Raw genomic sequence first — 23,735 nt, forward strand, 5'->3', positions numbered from 1 at the left:
ATTTGTTTTAATTTTGCATCTATTTATATATATTATTATATATATTAATATTATTTCTTTTTAAACTAAATAATATGTAATGTAAATAGAACTTTATTATTTAATAAAGGTAAAATTTGCAAATAAATTTGTATGTTTTAGTGAATCATTTCTCTGTTTAATTAGTCCACTTCTGTTTAGCTACAAAATTGAATCCTTTGAGCCAACCGCAGCAGTAAACGCAATTACTAAAGAAAATTATATAACTATTAAAAAATAATTTGATCCTACAGTTGCATACATATGTGTGATATATACGAATGGTATATTATCAATGATAAGTATCCATATTTAAATTATTTTTTAAACACAAATTATTTTTTAGATGTAATAATACAATCCAATAATATGTTTCAATTTACAATCTCTTGCACAAATTGCAGAAATTAGATCATTAGAATTAATTTATTAATATTCCATAATTCTGATTTATTTCTCCAATATAAATACATATATATATATATATACAGGGTGGACCATTTTAATCCATCCAGTCGAATATCTCGAAAATCAAGCCCGGGAGAGAAAAATTTTTCAGACAAAAGTTGTTTGGTTTCGAGGGGGACATAAGATGATAATATTGGTTTGACCGCGAGTGGCGTCGTCAAGGTCAGGACAAGGTCACTTTGAATTTTTAAATGGAATACCCAATTTTCATTACATGTTCTATAACACGCTCGAGAACTTCCAAACACATAAATAAATATTTTTATGAATAAATCTTGAGTTATGAAGCTTGAAAGTTGGAGTACTGTCGGCATTAGCATCATTCAAGGTGTCCAAACACTAGCTAAAACATTTTGAATGTTGTTCAGGATTATGACATTGATAAAGGCCAACGACCTTGGCCATCTTTAGCTAGTGTTTGGACACCTTGGATGATGCTAATGCCGACAATACTCCAACTTTCAAGCTTCATAACTCAAGATTTATTTTGTAAAAAAATATTTCATTTATGTGTTTTGGAAAGTTCTTGAGGCGTGCTATAAGAACATGTAATGAAAAATTGGGGGTTCCATTTAAAAAATTCAAAGTGACCTTGTCCTGACCTTGACGACGCCACTCAGGGTCAAACCAATGTTATCATCTTATGTCCCCCTCAAAACCCTACAACTTTTGTCTGAAAAATTTTTCTCTCCCGGGCTTGATTTTCGAGATATTCGACTGGATGGATTAAAATGGTCTACCCTGTATATATATACATTGTCTATACCTTTCTTATCGTCTTTATGAAAAAAAGCACATATGTAGTTACTATTTCTCCAGAGGAGAAAATACAAACGACGTGCGCGCGCTGAAGCGTCCGTGCTGACTAGCACGCGTACGGTAAAAAGAAGATTGGCCTCGACGCTCGGTATGGAGAAGCCGAAGGTGCCGCTGCTCGTGCCCACCATGAAAAATGTCTCCTCTATTCCTGAGAAAAGCGCTCTCATGAACGCCAGATACAGCGCCGGTATACCTCAAGTCAGTCTCTTTGGAGATAATCTGGGATTAGATTACAGTCCACCTGGGTGAGCGATTGATCCTATATATTTATTCACTCCTTAATTAATCCGTCAATCAGTCTGTGTAATTCCTTGATTATATATACGCACAGTTAAAGATGCAATTACGTTTCATTTTAGTAAAGATTGGCATTTTAATAGCGAACGGCCTCACACACTGTTTTTATTTTGTGCAAAATGCACCCGTACGAGATATTAACTGTATAATTTTTAATCCTCTATTCAGATGATTTTTGATGAATTTTAAAAATGGTCGAAATATAACGAACATATTTCAGCAAAATATTTTAATGGAAAATGATTTTTTTTATTTTACTTAGATCGGACGATGATGGCGAATATTCCATTGGGGTTGGAGGTGGTCCAATGGTAAATGTACGACAACGACGATTGGCGGTGCCGTCGATCAGACGCCGCGCCGTTTTGAAAACTATCGTCGATCCGGTCAACGAGGTGGATAATATAGGCATAACAGATCTACTGAGCAGCATAATGAGCAGTCAGGAGCTGTGGCATTCGACCAAGAAGAAGGACGACGTGATTCTGAAGGCTGACGGTCTGCTGATGGTGAATAATCCCGAGAAGGAGAACAAGCACAGCATCAATAACAACGAGAGTCCGAAGAAGGAGAAGCAGGTTGAGGAGGAGGAGGTCATAAAACACGAGGAGGCAATCCTGGAGGCGGTTGACACGCCGCTGGATCTGTCTAATATCAATTCCAACGACATCACCCAGGCGCCGATGTACAACAATCCCTGCGGCGGAGGCGGCGGTGGTGGCGGCGGCGGCGGCAGCGGCGGCAACCGGGGAAACTTCCGGGGTGGCTACGGCCGCGACAACGGCCGACACGGCGGCCACGGGGGGCAGACCTACGGCGGTGGCCGGGACTCGCTGCCACCGAGCGGCAGGCACAATTACAGCGGTGGGACCGGCGGCGGCGGTCCGCGGGACAACTTTGGGAATCGCGACTTCGGCCCGCCGCCGTTCTACAATCCGAATTTCGAGCACTGCGGCGGACCGCCCATGTTCGGCGCCCACGCGCCGCCGCCGCCGTTCCGCAGCCGCAATCCCCAGCACTTCCGCAACGAGCGGCTGCGTTTTCCGCCGCCGCCGCCGCCCGCCGAGCGGCCGTTTAATTATACGGACGGTGGTGGCAGTGGTGGCTTCGAGCAGAGACCGTTTCCGCACGCGACGGACCGATTTCCCAGGCCCAGGCTACCCCCGTTGAGTATACCGCCTCCCGGTGGTCCGTCCATCGCGCCGTTAAACGCACCGGATCCCATGGGTATGCAGCAGCCGATTCACATACACAACAGTCTACCGCCCTCGGTCAACCTGCCGGAAGACATGGCGCGGAATTATCAGCCGCCGCCCGAGCAAAGTGATCGCATCGCGATGCCGGATCCCGCGGTCGTGTCGCCCGTAATTGCGTCACCCGCGGCCGCGTCGCCCGCCACGCGACAGGACAACGACGACTGCGACATCTATTGCGACATCGAACCGCCATCGAAGCCCGATTGCGAGGCACAGGAGGAGCTTCACAGTAACGGCTCGATGATCCTGCTGCCGCCGCCGGAACCGCCGTCCGGTCTGCTGGACTTCGAGGAGAACTCCAGAAGCGACAAGGACGACAGCGAGCAGGAATTGGTGATCGACGACAGTCACAAGGAGGACACGACGACGAGAGATCTGACGGCGAGCGGCGACAAATACGATCCGTTCGCGGCCGACAGCGACAGCAACGACGACGTCGCCGCCCCGTTGAAGACGGCGCTGGAGAAGGCGGAAGTGTCGCGGAACAGCCTGGACAGCTGTAACATCCCCATGCCGATCGCGCCGCCGTTGGTCTCGGCGGCGTATCCCCCGATGCCGGCGACGCAGGCCCAGAGCAGGCAGGAAGTCATTCGGTTGACCGCGTACGACGACGAAGATGACAACGACTCGCAGTCGGACTGCCCGAACTTTTCCATCTACTCGTCGCAGACCATGGACGTAGCCAGGCATACGGAACAGGAGTTGTCGCAGCAGATCGGACCGCTACAGCCACCGCCTATGCCGCCCAACATCCCCGACGACGACGACATCATCGTGGGGGACGTTCAAGCCTGCGATCTGCCGGACGTGCCGCCCGAGCCGGCCGATCCCTATCTCGAGGCGCTGCAGAAGGAGCGGCAGACCCTGAGTAAGATACCACCGAAGAAGATCTCGCACGACTCGCGTGGTAAGATCACCTTCAAGATCGGCAACAAACTCAGGCTCAACAATCGGCTGAGCGGCCTGCACGCGGACGATCATTCGCAGAACACGAGTTTTCTTCAGAAAAGAACGGTCACGGCACCGCCGGTCGAAAGCAAGCAGCAACAACAGGAGCGAGACAGCGACAGGGGTGTCGGTTCGTCAAAGTCAGCGATCGAGTCTACAGCCGCACGATCGTCGGCGGCGTTGAATCCGTTGATAAAGATAGGACCACAATTTGCCGAAGAGGAGGAGGAGGAGGAGGAGGAGGAAGAAAAGAAGACGGAACTCGCTCCAGCGAGCCCAAAGAAGAAAGATGCGCTCGATAGTCGGCGCGGAAGCAAAGAGTTCCGTATAACGGAGAGCTCGTCGGACGACGAAATTACGAAGGTGGACGAACGGCCGAGACACGTCGACGCTTCACCTGACAAGAAGGAGGAGGAGGACGACGACGAACGGGAAGTGTTGCAATTGGCGGCGGCGGACGCGGCGACGCCGCGCGAGACCGTCGTGGTCGCGGAAAGCGCGGTGCTGTTGTCGGCTCCCGACACGGCCCGGTCGTCGCCGAGAAAATTGGACGGCAGCGAGTTGAGCATGGAATGCAGCTCGGAGGACTTGGAGGGTGGCGACGTGCCGAACAAGACCACGTTGTCGCGTCCCGAGGCCGAGTTGCGCGGCGAGACGAGCGCGCGCGGCGACTCGCGCGAGCGGGAATGGAGTACCGACGACGAGGACGACGACGACAACGACGAGCGTTCGCCGACGAGCAGTCATAAACTCGCCAAGGTGGACAGCGACGATAGGAACAACGATAAAGCGTCGAGCGACAACGAGGATCCAAACTCGTCGGATCAGCGGCACGAGAAGGAGAGCTTCTCGACGGTGGACGACGAGGCGGAGCAGTTTCCGATCGAGAAGGACAAGCTGGACGACGAGCCGCCCGCACCCGCCACTTTCGTCGACAACAGCTGGGAATCGGACGGCGCTTACACACCCTGCAAAGACGAGCTGCCCGTGAGGGATGAGAATATGCAGGAGCAGCAGTGTACGGTGCCGTTCGAGGCCGGCTTGGAGCCCATCACGCCAACGAAGGACAAGACGAACGACGATCTGGATGACTGCAGATCGCCGGCCGGTTACGCCGAGCTGGGCACCGAGGCTATATCCGAGACCGACGAGGCGATTAATTTCGAGGAGGAGCTAATCGCCCTGGCGTTACGAAAGGAGAAGGAGAAGGAGATGGAGGACGGCGAGATACTGGACGAGAGCAAGCTGGATGTGAAGGAGCGTGAGAAGTTGAAGGACGAGAGGGAAGACGATGGCAAGAAGAGGAAGAAGAAGGACAAGAAGGAAAAGAGCAAGGAGAGCACGGAGAAGAACAAGGAGAACATCTCGTCGGACAATCTGGTCTCGTGGAAGAAACTTTCGAAGAACACGAAGGACCGGCCGTATCGCGACAAGGACAAACGGTCCAGGTCGAAGGAGAAGGAGAGGGACAAGGACAAGTCTAAGAAGAAGGCGAAGGAGGTCAGTAAGAAGAAGGAGAAGAGGAAAGAGCTGCCGCGATACGACGTGAGGAAGATCGTGGCCGAGAAGCCGTCCCGGCCGAGGAAGGACGAGTACGGCCGGGACATCAGGGAGAAGTCGTCGCGAAGCAGATCGAGAAGTCGGTCGTCGAATAAAATTCAGTCGGGCTCGAAGGATCGACGGAGCCGGTCGTACTCGAAGGGACGGTCGAAGAGCAGATCCCGCCTCCGGTTGTCCTGGTCGAGAGATCGCGGCCAGTCGTACTCGAAGTCGTGCCGCTCCAACTCGCGCAGATCGTCGTCCCGCACCAGGCGCAAGTCGCGAAGGCGATCACTGTCGAGGCGCCACTCGATCTCCCGCAGGAGGTCGCGATCGGTGTCGCGCAAGCGGCGCTCGCTGTCGCCCAGACGGCGCGCCCGGCGATCGCTGTCGCGAACGCGCGACAAGCGGAAGGACAAGACGAAGAAGTACAAGTCGCGCAGTCGCTCGAGGAACCGCAAGAGATCGCGCAGCAAGGCGTCGCCGAAGAGAACGTCGTCCAAGACGCGCGAGAAGAAGCACGGCAAGAGGAAGGCGCACAGTCGGTCACGGTCGAAGGACAGGTCGATCTCGCGCGAACGGGATCGCAACAGGAACTGGGATCAGCTGAACGTGGAGAAGAGCGTGGAGCAGGAGCAGCAGCAGCAGCAACAGCAGCAGCAGCAGTTCCCGCGCGAACGCGAGGAGCACGAGCGCTCGTGGAGCGCGCAGTGGACGCCGTCCTGGTCGCGCTCGAGGTCGAAGACACCGCCGCACATCCAGCAGGAGCCGATCGGCGCGCGAAATTGGTCGCCGCCCTCCGTGCTGGACAGCGTGTCGCCGAAGAACCTGACTGTCATACTGACGAACAAGGAGGCGATAAAGAAGAAGAAGAAGGAGCGGCGAAAAGAGAGCCGGAAGTCCAAGGAGGCGGAGAAGCGGCGGAAGGGCAAGCGCAACAGGACGCCGCCGCCGTCGAAGGAGGTGTTCGCCAGCGGGGACAATATACTAGTTAGCGTGTGTTTCAACAAGGACAACGAGATAAATCCGTCGGCCACGCCGGAGTTACCGCCAACTATTCCATTGTCACCGCCGATAAAACGACGACGGCGGGAGTCCGTTCAGACGGAGCAGTCGGCGCCCTCCGCGAAGCGCTCGAAGAAGGAGAAGACGAAGGACAAGCGATCGAAGTCGCCGAAGGTGAAGAAGGACAAGAAGAAGAAGTCGAAGGCGGCGGAGATCGCGGCGACGAAGAAGCCCGTCGCCGTGATCGATCTCGATCAGTCGCCGTTCCGCGAACAGACGCCATCGCCCCGCGACGTTATAGTGCTGAGCGACGACGACGACAAGCAGGCGCAGGAGACACTCGCCGCGTCGCCGGAGCAGTGCCAGCCGTCGCAGGCGTCGCCGCCGCGCGAGCAGTTCGTCTCGCAAGGCCCGAAGACGCCGCCGGAGCCGCAGATCAAGTTCTCCATAAACAAGCAGCCCAGCAATCTCAGACCGTCCCTGATAAACCCTCTGCTGGAGGAGGAAGAGGAGGAGGAGGAGGAGGAGGAAGAGGAAGAGGAGGAGGAGATGATGGACGAGCGGGCCGAGGAGGAGCTCGAGATGCGGGCGCAGGAGGAGCTGGAGCTGCGCCTCAAGATCGGCCCCAACACACCTCCCGAGCCGCCAACGTCCCCGCCAACCTCCCCGGACGCTTACGATCCCTTCGACCCCACCAAGTCCCGTTCGCCCACTCCGGACGCCAGTCAAGAGGCCACGCCGAACGACGAGCGCGACCGGGCGCAGCGCAACTCGCCCAGGAAGCACGACGGCGCCGCGGACACCCCGCTGCCGTTGGACGAGCCCGGTAACCAGCAGCAGGAACAGCCCAGTCAGGAGAAGCCGATAGAGAAGCCAAAGATAATATCGATAGTGACGATCAAGCGACCGTCGCCGCAGAGAGACGTCGCCGCGTCTCCCGCGCCCGAGAGTCAGACGGACATGGCCCAGTCGTGCAGCGGCAGCAGCCCGCCCAAGACCCAGCAGAATCCGCAGAGCGCGCAGTCGACCGCCAATCCGTTCAGCACCATCAATCCCGTGCTGGCGACGGTGGCGGCCGCGGTGCAGAGAAGCTTCAACGCCAGCACGCCTAACACCACGCAAAGGACCCTGCTGCAGGTATTTGTCATTTGAAGGAGGATGTTTAAAAAAAAGGACCAATTTTGGCTTCCAAAGATTTGTAAGTGAAAACAACAATGTTTTCACTTACACCTTTGGGGATCAAAATCGATCCCTTTTTAACATCCTCCTTTCAGGTTTAATCGGATTGATTCTAAATACGGCAAATTGCCGAATCAAATCTTCGATTTCCTATCTTAATCCTATCTAAATTAATCCTATCTAAATTAGTTCTATCTTAATCCTATCTAAATTAGTTTGACACTTGATCTCCTTTTTGCAGCCTAGTCGCATCTCGCCGAGCAATCAGATGAAGCAACGCACAAACGACAGGCCGCAGCTTCCCAATATATTCGCGAACTCCGCGAAATCATCCACCATAGCGCGAACCTCGAAATCGGCCCAGGGTAAAGCCAGCTCGACGGTGGGGCAGAACGGCAACGACGCGACCATAGATATGACGAATGACAATGTCGTCGATATGTCGTCCCCGTATTCTCCGGGCTCGACCCTGAGCGACGGCTTGTTCGATCCGCCCAGCCCCGCCAACTTCAACAACTCGCCCGTTGCGAACGCACCACCGCCCGTCGTTCCTAAAACCACCGCGCCGAAGGTCAATAAAAGTGCGGAGAAGAAGGACGCGTTCGACGCGCTGTTCGGTGGAATACTGCCGCCAGTTAAGACTGCAACCAAAAACAGAAGCAAGAAACAGATCGTCAAGGAAAAGACGAAGAAATGTACGTACTTTAATCTTTACCTTTTTTAAATCCAGACGATACACAGAGATTTCTGAATCTTATTTATAATTGTATGAACAATACAGCAGATGCTGAAGTTCAAAAGTTTTATTTCTTTTACAAGTTTTATCATTAACATTTTCTTAATAATATTTTATTGCATTATAATTATAATATTATATTATATTGCATTTATAATATTATTATATATTACATTTATATTAATTATATTATATTACATTAATTATAATATTATATTATATTACATTTTCTTAATAATATTAACGGACAGATTCAGTAATTGGCTTATATATAATGATACATTTTACAGCCACCAATCCTAAAGTTGGCGTCCGCATGGACGAAAATCAGCTTCAAATCCTGGACGATCTTCCTAGTTCTGCTGTAGAAATGCAAGTTAAAGATAAGGTATGGCAATGAACATTAACGTGTAATTTGTATTGTAAAATATGTGCATATAAAAATCTTTTTATCTGTATCGCGTTACAGTTTCTCAAGAAACTAAACCGACAGGAGAGAGTGGTGGAGGAAGTGAAATTAGTTCTCAAGCCCCACTATACCAAAAAGCACATTACGAAAGAGGAATATAAAGACATCATGCGTAAAGCAGTACCTAAGGTGTGTGAGCATTAAACTTGGATTTCCTGTTCAATTAAAAAAAAAAGCAATATATCGAATTAAATATAATCCGATAATAACAAATAACAAAAATATCCTATATAATTATGTAATTACAGATATGTCATAATAAGACAGGCGAGATTAATCCTAAAAAGATAGCCCATCTAATTGAAGCGTATGTAAAGAAGTGTCGGAACAACAAGAAGAAGACGTCTTCTGCCAAGATAGCGAAACCTACGTAAGTGAAGTACGAATGCAACCGTAATATGTATATATAGCTTTTTAGGGTGATAAATTGTTTGGGCGTACTTAATCAAATAAATATAAATATATATATATATATTATACATATCCCTCCGAATCTCGCGAGCGGAATTAATGCTGCATCATCTTTTCGTGCAACTGCATTTAATGAAACTTACAGGAAGACTCTATGGAGTTGATCACGTGTTGGCAATCCTAGCGCATTAGAAACTTCTTCAACATTAGGCCTCTCCTTAGACCACGCGTAAATCACATTCTATCTTCTCTCGATGGTAAGTGAATTGGACGTATGCATGTATATGTGTATATATAATATATATATGTACATGCATATACATACATATATCTTACACGTATACATCTATTGACGAGCGAAACATCTATTGTGTGTACATACTTTATTAATTGTAATAAGCGTAATATTTTTATTTATCTAATTGTTCAAATACGAATAAGAGATTCGTGATTGCTATTATTATTATTATTATTATTATTCACAAATATTAACGTCTAGACACGTTCGCGCGTAATTCGCGTAGGCAACCCGACGATGTACGGCCTCTGTCCGAAAATATACGGCCCGTGCATCATTGCGATGCCTCCCGATGAAATAGATTCGGGATCAACGATCAACGATCCCTTCGCTAAATTAACTAGAGGGAATATATTGTACGATAAGGTCTCATATTTTAGAGTGTGATTGTGTAATTTCAAAGAAAGAAAAAAAAAAGAGAAACTGACGACAAAAAATAGACGCTCAAGTAATACGAGTCGCTATTTATGAAAGAGGAAGCGAATGGCCAGGCGTATTTTTTTTTTCCCTCCCCCCCAGCAACTTGCGCTGTAAAATCAGTACATCCTTAAATCTGTGAATCCCAGTAGATTCTTCGAACTTACTTTATACAAGCGAAGAAAAAAAAAATGGCCTGCGGAGATCTTTTTCATACGAGTACCATGGAGTCTCCATGGCAGGATATATATATATATATATGCCGCAACTTGTTTCACTTTTTATTCATACTCTTGTAAAACACACATTTCCAATCAGCGATTTCAGATGTAAATAAATCATGTATAAAATATTACCGAAACGTTGTCTCTGTATGTGACATTGATTTAGCCTGATGTGTTTTATTATGCGTTCGCTTGTGATTCGTGTCTGTACGTGTCCGATATACATATAAAGGCAGAAATCTCTAAGAATTTCGGAGAACGTCACGTTTTGTTCACAGCCCGTTCCGCTTTTCAGAACGAACGAAAAAAGAAAAAAAAAGAACTACTACTGTCACACGGATGCTGTAACCCGTAGGTTCACGTCTCTCGCCTCTTTAGCATTAATTGCCCTAGTTTCACACGACATGCCTCCGTTATGTATATGTATATGACGGCATACCGCATACGTGCGATCTTGACAATTTACTTGACATGATATTAATAAGATACAGAATTAGATGACCTTGTTGGGAGATAAGCGAGACGTGAACCTACGTGTGTTGCTTGCAAGAAGGCAGGACGCGATCCGTTTTTTTTTTCCAATCTTCTCTCCAAGAGGTACTCGATGTTCCAAAGTGCAGAATGTATAACGTACCGGAACTAGTATGCGTATAATTAGGCGCAAGTGAGTTACGTGACGTGCGTCAATAAACGTAAATAAACGTGACGGCTGCAACTCTTTTTTTTTGCATACTTTCGTAGGGTACAAACGTGTTCGTTTTTAAGCCTATCGGCACATAGGTATTTTTCCAATCGCTAAGAAATACACACATGATAGAAGGAAATTAACAATATCCGAAACAATATCCGGTGGGTAAACACGCTCGTCCACTATCTCTAATGGCACGCCACAATGGAAATCCTCTAATTTCGGAAAGCGCTGTTACGCAAGATATTGTTATACATGTACGTATATTAATTCGTAATTAAATAGATGCACAATTGTATTAGCTGCCTATCTATAAAAATTAATTCTGTTGTACATTTCACGACCGGATTGCACGGCTCAGTATCGTGCAATCGCGAGTACACATATATGTGTGTGTGGGATAGGTTTTTATACTTTTTACGCATGAAACAGCGAAAAATTGCATCCTCTTTGGAACGTACACAGGTACTTATAAATATATATATATATATATATATATATATATATATATGTGTGTGTCAGAAAAAACATACGACACACTGGCACCGGGGAGGTGAATCTGAGCGAAACATGTGTGACGATCCGTATCATAGAATAAAATATCATCAGCGATAACATCGATATTCATAAACGAAATAATTATGCCGACGACCATTTACGTCAGTAAAGTGATGTTAAATCCATCGTTAAACCGTCGTTAATTCTTGTGTGCATGAAACTCTCTTTTGTACTAAATAGCAATGTACATAAACGAAAGGAGAATAAAGAGTTTAATATTATCGAATTCGCTCATTCAATTCATATTCTCGGCGAATCGACGAGAAACATCGAGATTAATAATGTTAACTGCGGAGTCTTATCTTACTAAAGCAAGCCTTTATCTGTTGTCAAACGGTTTTTAGCTTTCTGCAATTTTATCTTGTTCCGAATTATGCTTTAAAATCGTGTATTTACCTTTCTCTTTCCAAAAGATAGAGATTAAGCGAAAAAAAATTCATCCCTAAATTATTAGGGGAATATGCATTGGCTATACGTTCGGGGAGCGCGCTATCAGCACTATTGTCATTCTATCCTTATTATTTATTAGACATAAAACAAGGATAGAATATGACATTAGCGCTAATACTGCCCTTCCCGAACGCAGCCATTGACTTTAAATACAGCAAACTATTTAAATTTCGTATCTTCTAAAAAATTATAATTTAAAGGAAGTCATCAGTGGCGAATTCAGAAAGTTCTGGGGAAGGGGAGGGGATGGATATGACAAAATGTGAATATTTAGTTATTATTGTCGTTGATGTTATTTTTAATATTTTTTATTATTAAAAAAAAATTGAGTGAACATTATTTAGTTTCGAATAATCTCTGATAATTTATTTTCTTAATTTATTTTAAACCGACTTTTTCCAATGTATAAAATTTGTTTGGAGAGCCCTGGGGGGGAAAGCGATCGCCCCCTCCGCCCCTCCCCCCCCTGTATCCGCCACTGGAGGAAGTAAGATATTAGCTGAAATAAATTGCGAATTTGAATATATAGTATATATGTATATATACTTTTATATTTCTGCTTTGTATGTGTAACTTTTTGTATAAATTAAATTTATAAATAAAATGTAAATTTATATTATTTAATTTTATATAAATTATACATAATTTTGTATATATATATATATATATATATATATATATATACATATTTTTTTGTATTATACAAGTTTATATTCTCTCTTCTTTGTTTGTATTTTATATTCTCTATTTTTTATTTCTACTAGAACAAAATAGAACGCGCGTTTTGCGCGTGCCATTTGTTCACTATCCCTGAAACATAATACACACACGCAAATACAAATATCATATTAAATATCTCATTAATTACTTTTATATATCTCTTACATATCATATCCTATCTAAAAAAAGGCATGTTAAGTTGATAACTTTCATTTCTCGTCTTACTTTTTTCTTTCAGGTATTAGTAAAATATTTTTAAAAAATATTATAGTACTGCTAACAATATCTTTTGTAATCAACAGATATGTCGAAACATGTTTTTTACAATGATTAAATAAGAAAAAGGAATTAAAGGAATAAAATAGCGATAGAAGGAAAAAAAGAAGTGTAAAAATTTTGAAACGAAGAGAATTAAATTCATTGGGCTTTTATAAAATATTACATAAATATACATGTCCCTTCATCTTTGTGTGTTACATACATAATTGTCAGATGCTGTATCTAATTATTTGCTGTGATAATTAGACAGTGTCTGACAATTATGCATGTAACACACGAAGGTGAAGCGACACGTATGTAATATATTTTATAAAAGATCACTGAAAAGGACTTGATGTAAAGCCGAAATGATCGTCTGCAAGTAGCATTAATGTAATTTTTTATATGAATATAACGAATTAGCAGGAAGACCTACTTGCTTGGTTCCTGGCCCATTGAAATTATTTATTTTTAATTTTAATTCTCGGAGCCTGAAATATATTATTGTTCAATTTAAAATAATTTTTGTGATATTTAATATACTGTATCAAAGGTTTGATACCTTTGACACTTTAATATACTTATAATACTTGCAAATTACATTAATGCTACCAGACGATCATTTCGGTTTTACATCAAGCCCTCTTCAGTCTTTTGTAAAATATTACATACGTGTCACTTCACCTTCGTGTGTTACATACATGATTGTCACATGCTTGTCACAGCGAATAATTAGACACAGCATTTGACAATTACATATGTATGTAATATACGAAGGTGAAGGGACATATATACTTATGTAATATTTTATAAAAGACCAATGAATTTTATTACTAAAACAAATCTCAATACACATATAATTAACTGTCAAAATGTACGTAATGACAGCCGCTCAACGAAGTAAGCATATTGAGATAATCAATCAGCATCGGAAAAGCGGCAACAAATAATTTTGAGAAATGCGAATTATCGACTTAACATGCCTTTTTTTGATAGGAATAATAATATTTTGCATAAATATATATAATTAAGTATGCTTTTACACGTACATCATAAAGAAAATTAATTAAAAAGCAAAGTAGACCAAAGATAAATGGATTATTTGGAGAAAATATTAAAAAATTAAAGAAATATATATATGTTAAAAAGAAGAATATTTTTCATTTTACACCGGTAGAATTGGAATGTTCTCGAGATGACAATTACTTATATATATGTAGTTAATTATTATATGTATGTAATTATATATATATAATTATATATATAGAGATGTAAAAAAAACGTTTTTTATCTAATAGAAAAAAATATTAGAAAAAAACGTGTTTTATTTCATTGAAAAAATACAAATTTAGTTTTTTTTCTAATTCCGATAGCACGACTAATTAATTGCAAATAGTATTTATTTATATAATTAATTTTAATGTGATCTACATTTAACTTTTACAAAAGGAGAATTTTAATTCTTTTTCTAAACAGCTTTTTCTTAAGTAGAATTTATAATTATTATTTATAATTATTATAATTATTATTTATATTATTATTTATAATTATTATAATTATTCATCGAAGTCCTTGCTTCAAAATATGTCTCAGAATCAATATATTGGCTTTCTCGTTCTGCGTAAAGATTAAAATAATAATTTAAATCTACTATCTATAAAATAAAAAATCAGGAAACATTAACTTATAAGCAAAATATAGATATAGCTGAAAAAAGCAAAATTTTGAGAAAAAATCGAGGCTTATGTTTAAAAAAAAAACGTATTTTATAAAAAAAAAATTGTTTTTTTTTTCTATTTACATCTCTATATATATGATATGTATATATGTAGGTATATGACACTAGTCAGCGACAAGTGCGACAATCATTCGCGCAAGATGAAATGGGAGAGGGTGATTGTACAGTGCTCGTGACACGTGCGTCTTACGCATAGAAATAACAAGCTGACGCGCATGTGAGCGCTATGTTAAATGCATTGACACGGCATACCGTAAATTTCCTTCGTCGCGATATCATTAACGTAAGTAGAATCGGATCGGTCTTTACGCTATGGGGATTTAGAAGTGAGGTTATGTTAAAGTCAACATAACCCCAACAACATCGCCCACCTGGAGCGCTTTCCCGGGCGAGCGAGCTCGGGGGGGTGGACGTACGACACACGTGCGGGGGGGGGGGGGACACGTGAACAACCGTGGGTATAACACGTATCTGTTTTCATTGCCGGTGCAGGTGCGGCGGAGGTACGGGGTAACGCGAACGGAACGCGAGAGAGCGTGGAGGAGGACCGGGATGGGCGACGAACCGCCGCCGTCGCGGGACGACCCGGTGGTCATGAGGCTCGACAGCCCGGAGTTCCGCTCCGTCTTCACCCCGGAGCTGCGGTGCCTCGCGGGCCTGTTCAGGAAGCACAACTACGAGCTGCGGATCGCCGGCGGCGCGGTGCGCGACATCCTCACGGGCGTGCGGCCCAAGGACCTGGACTTCGCGACCGACGCCACGCCGCAGCAGATGCGGGAGATGTTCGCGCGGGAGGCGGTCAGGATGATAAACGAGAAGGGCGAGAGGCACGGGACGATCACGGCGAGGATAAACGACGCGGAGAACTTCGAGATCACCACCCTGAGAATCGACGTGCTGACCGACGGCCGGCACGCCCAGGTGGAGTTCACCAAGGACTGGAAGCTGGACGCCAACAGGCGGGATCTGACCATCAACTCCATGTTCCTCGACCTCGACGGCCGGGTGTACGATTATTTCTACGGCTACGACGACCTCAAGAACAAGAGGATCGTTTTTGTCGGCGACGCTGGTGTCAGGATATGCGAGGATTACCTTCGAATCTTAAGGTACGCGCTATGCTATTAATGTAGGAGTATATATATTGTATATTATTCTATATACTATATATATATTGTATATTATTCTATATACTATATATATATTGTATATTATTCAATACAATATATATTGTATATTATTCTATATACTATATATAATTGTATATTATTCAATACAATATATATTGTATATTATTCTATATACTATATATATATATATACACAACATTGGGAAAATCATTTTGTAAAAATAACTAGTTACAGTTACAGTTTTTGTCTCTCAAAAAGTAACAAATCGTTACTTTTCAGTCTTTACTTTTAATAGAATTATACATTAGCATAGAAATAATATTAGCATTATAAAAAAAAGATTTACATTTACATATTATATAATTTTATTTAAAAAAGAAAAGTAATGCACGTATTTAAATATGAGCATAATTACAATCAACGTTATCATGATTAGGTGATTGAGCGAAAGTGTTGCATAATTTTGATCCGTGAAAGTGATTTGATGTATGTTACTGTAAAAGTAACTATTAAATTAGTTACTTAAAAAAATCTAACTAACAATAAGTTAAGTTACAGTTACACAAGGAAAGAAAGTAACAAAGTTAAGTTACAGTTATTGAAAAAAAGTAACTGTAACTGTAACTTCGTTACAAGTAACGAGTTACTTCCCATTGTGTAATATATATATATTACAATGTAACATATATTATCATGAATATTATATATGTTACCGCCAAAATCCACAATCCGTTAAAACTCGAATTTACTAGTAAAAAGTAGAATGGTTAATTAAACATAAAATCGAAAACCTATGTGAACAATACAGTTATAGATCTTGTTTCGTCCCTTAAACAGGGGGAGGTTGGACCTCGTTATGCATGGAAAGTCGAAAACCCAATTGTGAAATAATACAATTATAAACGTTTCAATTAAATTTAAAACTATTTTTAATTAGTAAAATCGGGTTTTAACGATTGTCTATGGATTTTGACGCGGTAACATATATATATCGCAATCCTGAATCTTCAAGACTCACACCAGGTTTGCATTAATCGTTCAATTACCGCCAGGTACTTCCGTTTTTACGGGAGAATAATGGACAAGCCGGATCAGCACGACGAGGCTACGATAAAGGCGTTGAGGGAGAACATCGACGGCCTGAAGCAGATATCCGGCGAGCGGATCTGGAACGAATGGAGCAAGATCCTAGCCGGCAACTACGCCCTGGAACTGACCCTGAAGCTGCTCGAGTGCGGTAGCGGCAGGTACATCGGTCTACCCGAGGAACCCGACGTGGAGAATCTCCGTGAAGTTTATCAGCGCGCGCGGACGAACGACGTGACCCTGAAGCCCATATCCTTGATCGTGTCGATGCTGAAGGACGAACGCGAGGTGGTCAAGTTGCACGAGAGACTGAAGCTGTCCAAGTCCGACAGAGATCTGGCGCTCTTCCTGGTCCAGCATCGGGAGGACAAGCCCTGCGAGAGACCGCTGCGACCCTATCAGCAGCTGGTGCTCCTTCAGCAAACGAAGAGGTACGACGTCCTTCAGGAGTACGTGAGGGAGCTGTTGAGATATCGCGGCGCGATGCAGCTGCTGGACGAATTCGAACGATGGGCAATCCCGAGGTTTCCCGTCACCGGCAGCATGCTGATGAAACACGTGCCGACGCAGAAGGTGATCGGCAGAGTCTTGAACGAATTGAAGAGGATGTGGATCGACGCGAACTTTGAGCTCACCGGCGAGCAGCTTATGGAGCATGTACCGAGTATAGTCAGTGAATTAGAAGAGAAACATCAAACGCTAGAAAAAGAGAGAAAGAAGTTCAAAAAGATGAAATAAATATTTTCGAAGTAGCGATGTAGCTTTGTGTGTATGTACCTGTGTCAAACACTATTTGTCACTTTATAAATAGACGTTCGCAAAATGTAAAAGTCTAAATGTCTAAAAGTAGGTTAATTATTTTTAGACCAAATAATCTAGATAGTATAATTTATTATTGTCACTACTAAATAATCTATGAAAAAGATGAAGCGATTTTTGCACGATTTTTTGATAAGTTTTTTTAAATAAAATTATCAAATTTATTTGGACAAATAAATGAGCTGTATAGAAAGACGCGAAGATGTAATTGAAGGATCGAATATGGATTTAATTGTGCTGATGATTTATATCAGGGTTCATATGAATATATAAATATCTTCCTGAAAAAACGTGAAAAGAAACATACCGCGTGTTAGGCACTCAAAGATTTATTAAGAAATAAAATCCTGCATTTTTTTCCCTGCGAATATAAATTCTACAAGACGGTGCTATATATATATACAATCGTAGCGGGTGTATAAAACGAAATTTTTGTGAAGCTACTATAAAACGTCTTTAAACTAAAACGAAGATACGATATATTCAATTTCGTACTCGCGTTAATAAGTCGCTAATATGTATGCTGCAATAAGTGACTGCGTACGGTAAGTCAGCAAATTCGTTTACATTTTTGTTGAAAAGGAAAACGCAACGTTGCTGGAAGTGTAACGTTTATATATTTCATATATAAACGTGTACGCTTTTGATGAAGGAATTCTCGTGGCGACTTGGCGTGTCTTGTCGACGGCCGCGGCAGACCACAGCTGAACAGTCTGTGTAACGAATCTAAATAAGAGGGAAAATAATACGTCAACACATGTCGGCATGAATCGAAATTCGAAAAGCGGACAGACCGCGATCGCGCGAGATAAAACGTAATCCGTGTCGAGCTTAGCTGTCGTACAATCATTTGGATGCTTGCATAAAAATAATCACTTATATTGTATTTTGGCTATTTTCAAGTTACAATTATAGATCGTCCCTAAACACTCAAAATCTTTACAGACGCATACGCATTGCTACTGCATTAAATGCAATGATTTTAGATGTGTGTGTATATACATGTATATATATATATGTATATGTACACATAATATATATACACACATCCATGTAGTATATTATATATATATGTATAAGTACAATAATACAACAGCTATTTAGTTATCGATACCCACATCTCAATACACGTTTTTATTCCTTTACAGCTTTTGTTGTAGTAGACACTTTTTTTTCTGATAGTTTTACATTCTGATGTCGAGTACGCGCGATTTATTCTCCTGCGCTTCTTCCGATCTCACAGGCGAAATTACCACCGAATCACGTTGTTTCTCTCTTATAGGATAATTACACTTTTCGACTTGTGTGTTCGTTATTGCCCTTCAATCCTTCTCGATGGACATGAGCTGTGTGCGTCACACCAGTGCTAGTCGACAATTGGGTGAGTTATTAGCTATATGCACTTAGAAGGGCTAAGATTTTCAAAGAGGTGAGAGAGATCAATTTTGAGAAGAACATCTAAAAATCCAACCCCTTGAATGTGTGCGTCCAAACGAAATGGATCATAGAGGAAAAAATGCACAAAAAAAAAAAGAACTGGTGCAACTAAATGTCGAAAAACTATTTTTCTCATCAATTGATCCATGCATCATTCAAAGGGATGGCATTTTCAGAACTATCGGGAATACATATAATGATTATTATTGCACTTCACGTAATAATATTTTACACAAACTATGCTTTCCAAAATTATCGGGGGACCTTATCGTGTATTCTCTTCAAGAGAATTATGCAAACTCGGATATACCGAGAGAAAGAGACCGGAGAACTACGAACGTAAATTATCTATAAAAATCATCGTCTCTCTACGCAATCGGAAATCAAAGAATATATCTTACACTCAACTGTACAGTTTTATCGCATATATGCCTAGAATGTATAATTCTCTCGAGTATTTTTCAGACTACTAAATTACTGCATACGTTCCTAACGACGTTCACATTGTTTGATACAGCATACGATAAAAGAACATTTAAAAATAAATGCTTTGAAGCACAAATTTAAAATGATGTCGTATAAGTACACGTATAATACTCTTCTTTTATACTCCGCTCTACTTCAATTAATCAATTCGAGATTGCTGTTTTCTTTCGACGATACACGTGCCTCCAGGATCAAACACAAAATTATATATTTTTCCGTTAACGTTCATTATTATAAATCAAAATAATTTCATACACCTTTCGTAATGGATTTTTTTTCAACATACACATTGAAATTTACACCTCGCGTAATAAATAATAAAATATAAATTAAATAAATATAATCTGAATAACTGAAAACATGTTCCTGAGATATCATAAATACTTACAAAGTAAAGAATCATTAAATATAAAAATTAAATAAAAATAAACTTTGAGATGTGTGTTCACACTTATAAATCTTTTCTCATCGTATTAACGAATTAAATATAGGGCGACTCAAATATATTAACACTGCGGGCAATTTATGTGTGTAAGTTATGCCTATTATAATTTGGAGAGATATATATATATATATACGAATTTATATATAATAAAAACTTTGGTTTTCTATTCATCACGGTTTACAAGTGCAATTATATTTTGCTAACGCTATTCTGTAGGGAATATCTCATTATCTTGCAACCGATACGACGAAGTAACTTAAGTAACTTAGATATTGTCTCGCTATAATATTTTAAAACACTGCAGTGTCGACTTATTCGAAAGTTACTCATTTCAAATCCTAGACTTCGTGTACATACGTTTATTTTTTGTTTAATACTAAATTGCACAATAATGCAACGCATTGTATTACTTGTTTATATTTAAGTCGCGTTTACCATGAACACGTTACAACGTTAAAATATACATAGCCTGTGTGCATGTTACTAGTTCTTACTTATTTATGGAGTTTAACTATATATATATATAAGTATATATATATATATAGTGTTACTCATTATGATATTAATATTTACTTCCCACACATAGGATGGTCAGTAGCCACCACGTCGTCGATACAACGCATGTCCAGGCGTGTATACGACTTCAAACACACCTAACGCTTAAAATTTTTTTTTTCCTTTTTGTGACATCGGGCGTATGGATAAGTGATAACTTACAAGTGGTCAACAATAAGAAGCACAGTTTAACAAATAACTTCCCTCTACATCCCGCCATGAAAACTTACTCTATGACCAACGGCGCTGCCCAGCGACCTATCAGCGAATGAAGTTCTTCTTTAGTCTGCAAAGGAAAATACAATTCGATGTATGACTACCGGCATGAAAGTCCGCCGAAGGTACGAATTATCCGCAAGGAAAAGAGAATTTTGCGCACTTGACGATTCTAGGATTCACGAACGACGATCCCCGTCCTCCACGTACCTTCTGACACATTATATTCACCGGAACCAGAGATTACATTTAACGTAGAAACTATCTCTTGCGTTTTTCGTAGATTAGTATCAATTTAAAAAAAAGAAAAATAGCCATGAAGTAACGAGTAAAATAACGAAGTGACGATTTAACGCAATAATATTACCTTTAAGCAAAACAGATGGTGGAAAACAATATATATCTTGTTCTGAAAAATTATCCTAAATCATCTTCTTTCGTAAGTAGCTCGCTGCGCATCCAATGGAAATACATTTTGGTATCGACTATGGATGACTTTTTAGTAAGCTGGGGCTTGAAAGTCACCCATACCCCGCTGTTGCTGCTGGCCGAACGGCGGCTCCTGATAAGCCGTGTCAGTGGCGTCGGGATAGCTTGTGTATCCTGTACCACCGACGGGATCCGCCTCGTAACTCGGTGCGAACGCCGCGTCGGTACCTTGCTTAAATCTTTGAAACGCGAACCAAGCGCAAGCGGCCTGCAATAACAGATAACAATACAATAATTATAATACGTCAAATTTATCGAACCCACAATCGTTCGTCTGCAGATTATTATTATAATTCTAAAAAAATAAATAAATGTAAATATATATTTTTGAAGGTCAATGTGGTTTATAAATAGTATATATTCATGAATTTATAGGCCCTGAAATTTTAGAGCTAGGAAATTAAGGGAAGCTGATTTAAGTTTGGATTGAATTTTTAGAAAAATTTAAGGTTTATTATTTATTAATATATTTTAATAAAGACTTAGTCAAATACAATATATATATATATATATTGTATTTGACTAAGAATATATACTATTTATAAACCACATTGACCTTCAAAAATACCTAAAAAAAATATAAATTCAACTTATTTAACACTACTATAAAAATTCCCGAAGCGAGAGAGAGAGAAAGAGAGAGAGAGAGCTAAAAATATCTTGATAATTAAATGAAACTGTTGGTCGAACAGATTTCGTCTAACGTACCCAAGTAAAGATGGAGAAGAATGAGAATGCAATAGCCGCTTGTACATTATTCACGCCGTATCCGTCCTTTGGTCTTTCAGAGTTATTCCATGCGTTTGTCAAGTAACAGAATCCCACGAAGTAAAGGAAAGACCAGAAACCCGAAAAACTGTAATTATACATCATATTAATCCTGTATCACATCAGCTGTACATGTGTGACGTATCAAGTTATGTCAATCGAAGAATTCTAGGGAAGCACTTTTGACGTATGATTCTTTTAAAGGGCACACAAGAATTTTTTTATCTCAACGTCCTGCAAGACTGTAAAAGCGTGTGCGCGGCTCACCCCAGGTCTATGAGGACAAAATGTTTCCTAGTCTTGACAGACGACATTTGTTCGAACAGGTATTCACCCGCGAGGAATCCGATACTGGCCAGAAACGCCAGTACGCCGATGCCAACCCCGTAGTTGCACGCATTATTGTCCCCATTGTAAAGACAAACCTCCTTCGCACCTTCCTTCGGGGCGATATAGCCTTTGCTGCTTATACAGCCGAAGACGATTATTGCAAATAGCTGGAAGCACAATAAAAATTCTTCTGTAGAACAGTGGAAAAGAAAATAAAGATACATTGCGTGGCAATAAGATATCTGTACATAAAAACTAAAACATTAGAACATCTTGGCTAAGAGCAACACGAACAAAAACCAAAAATCTAAATTTACTTTTATACTCTTCATATTTTCTTTGCATTATCTTATATTCTAATAATCTTATATTTTTTAACGATACAAGTAACAATAAGCGAGGAAAAATATATCAAGAGATATTGGCTGAAAACATCTCGGCCGAAAATTACACACGGTAAAGTTTAAATAAAAAATCGCTATTCGAAATTAAATTTAACGTAACTACATGTCAATCTAAAAAATCTATGCTCCATCCAGTATTTATTCCAAACATAATTGCAGTCTTAAAAATATCTCTGAACTGACGCGCTCCGGCTGCAGGCGCCTTGCATATATTTAACACTTCCCTATTCATAATTCATACAATGCAGGAAAAATAAGCGTTTTTCTCGAGGAGGAAAAGAGAGAACGAGAGAGAGAGAGAGAGAGAGAGAAAACTAACGGGAAAATGATTTATTCGTTGGAGCAAAGTGCCGTCAAGCGGACAGAGGACACCGCGGGGAGAGGTCCGTAAAAATTCGCCCGAGATACCGTATCCGCGCCCGCAGGAAGGTCAAATAAAGGATTCTCGCTCTCGCTCTCTCTCTCTCTCTCTCTCTCTTCGCCGAATCGACCCGCGACGGGCAATCAATTCCTCAATTGGGCATCGAACGCCATGGAGACCCCATGGCGCGTGCGGGTGTGCGTACCGCTGGAATTCGCGAAAAATCAATAGAACCCCATCGTGGGTAGCGGCAGTGGGAGGGGAGGAGGGGGGGGGGTGGAAGAGCCGAGGCTCTCTTTTAAAATCAATGACCATCCGCGTCGAGGGATCTCGCTCGCTCGCCCCCTTCTGGCACTCGCTCTCTCTCCCTCTTCCACCCACGACACCGCCGCCACCGCCACCGCCGCCGTCGTCGTCGTCGTCGTCGTATTCTCGATCGCGCTCCCCAAATCGGTACTCACGAAACGATCCCGCCTGACGGGGGCCCGCGAACGACTTACCAGGCATACCGCTCTCAGAATGACCTGCGGCCGCTGGACGAACGCGATCGGATCGAAAGGGGCCCCGGCCTTTCCGCCGCCGTACGCTCCGCCGTCCATCTTAGTGCGACTGAAGCGGAGATTTCAAAGCTCACGCAGCGACCGGGCGCATGCGCATGCGTTCGCCGCTTCTTCGACGGCGGCTGCGGCGGCGGCGGCGGCGGCGGCGGCCCC

The 23,735-nt window shown here is 42.2% G+C and overlaps 3 protein-coding genes across 6 annotated transcripts in view; 2 read left to right on the top strand and 1 right to left on the bottom strand.

Moving 5' to 3' along the window:
* LOC105450582 overlaps positions 1–10,221 on the top strand; it is a 16,125-nt gene extending 5,904 nt beyond the window's left edge. For all 4 annotated transcript variants that reach the window (XM_011690513.1, XM_011690511.1, XM_011690514.1 and 1 more), the window contains exons 8-14: positions 1,306–1,550; positions 1,865–7,487; positions 7,771–8,224; positions 8,556–8,653; positions 8,735–8,863; positions 8,983–9,104; positions 9,291–10,221. In XM_011690513.1, the coding sequence (XP_011688815.1) occupies positions 1,306–1,550; positions 1,865–7,487; positions 7,771–8,224; positions 8,556–8,653; positions 8,735–8,863; positions 8,983–9,104; positions 9,291–9,309 (6,690 nt within the window). In that variant the 3' untranslated portion in view covers positions 9,310–10,221. The remainder of the gene's footprint in view (positions 1–1,305; positions 1,551–1,864; positions 7,488–7,770; positions 8,225–8,555; positions 8,654–8,734; positions 8,864–8,982; positions 9,105–9,290) is intronic.
* A 4,410-nt stretch (positions 10,222–14,631) lies between these two features.
* LOC105450584 (CCA tRNA nucleotidyltransferase 1, mitochondrial) lies at positions 14,632–17,646 on the top strand. The gene is made up of 3 exons (XM_011690516.1): positions 14,632–14,779; positions 14,989–15,605; positions 16,679–17,646. Exons 1-3 carry the CDS (start codon positions 14,723–14,725, stop codon positions 17,448–17,450), a joined length of 1,446 nt encoding a protein of 481 aa, XP_011688818.1. The 5' UTR covers positions 14,632–14,722; the 3' UTR covers positions 17,451–17,646.
* Positions 17,647–18,630: 984 nt separating this feature from the next.
* LOC105450583 (synaptogyrin-2) overlaps positions 18,631–23,735 on the bottom strand; it is a 9,502-nt gene continuing 4,397 nt past the window's right edge. Inside the window, exons 4-7 of the mRNA XM_011690515.1 lie at positions 22,195–22,424; positions 21,868–22,015; positions 21,038–21,367; positions 18,631–20,740 (exon numbers count right to left, since the gene is read on the bottom strand). Of these exons, the coding sequence (XP_011688817.1) occupies positions 21,170–21,367; positions 21,868–22,015; positions 22,195–22,424 (576 nt within the window). The 3' untranslated portion in view covers positions 18,631–20,740; positions 21,038–21,169. The remainder of the gene's footprint in view (positions 20,741–21,037; positions 21,368–21,867; positions 22,016–22,194; positions 22,425–23,735) is intronic.

Source organism: Wasmannia auropunctata, unplaced genomic scaffold (assembly GCF_000956235.1).
Source record: "Wasmannia auropunctata unplaced genomic scaffold, wasmannia.A_1.0 LD336060.1, whole genome shotgun sequence".
In the NCBI taxonomy this organism is placed as follows: Eukaryota; Metazoa; Arthropoda; class Insecta; order Hymenoptera; family Formicidae; genus Wasmannia; species Wasmannia auropunctata.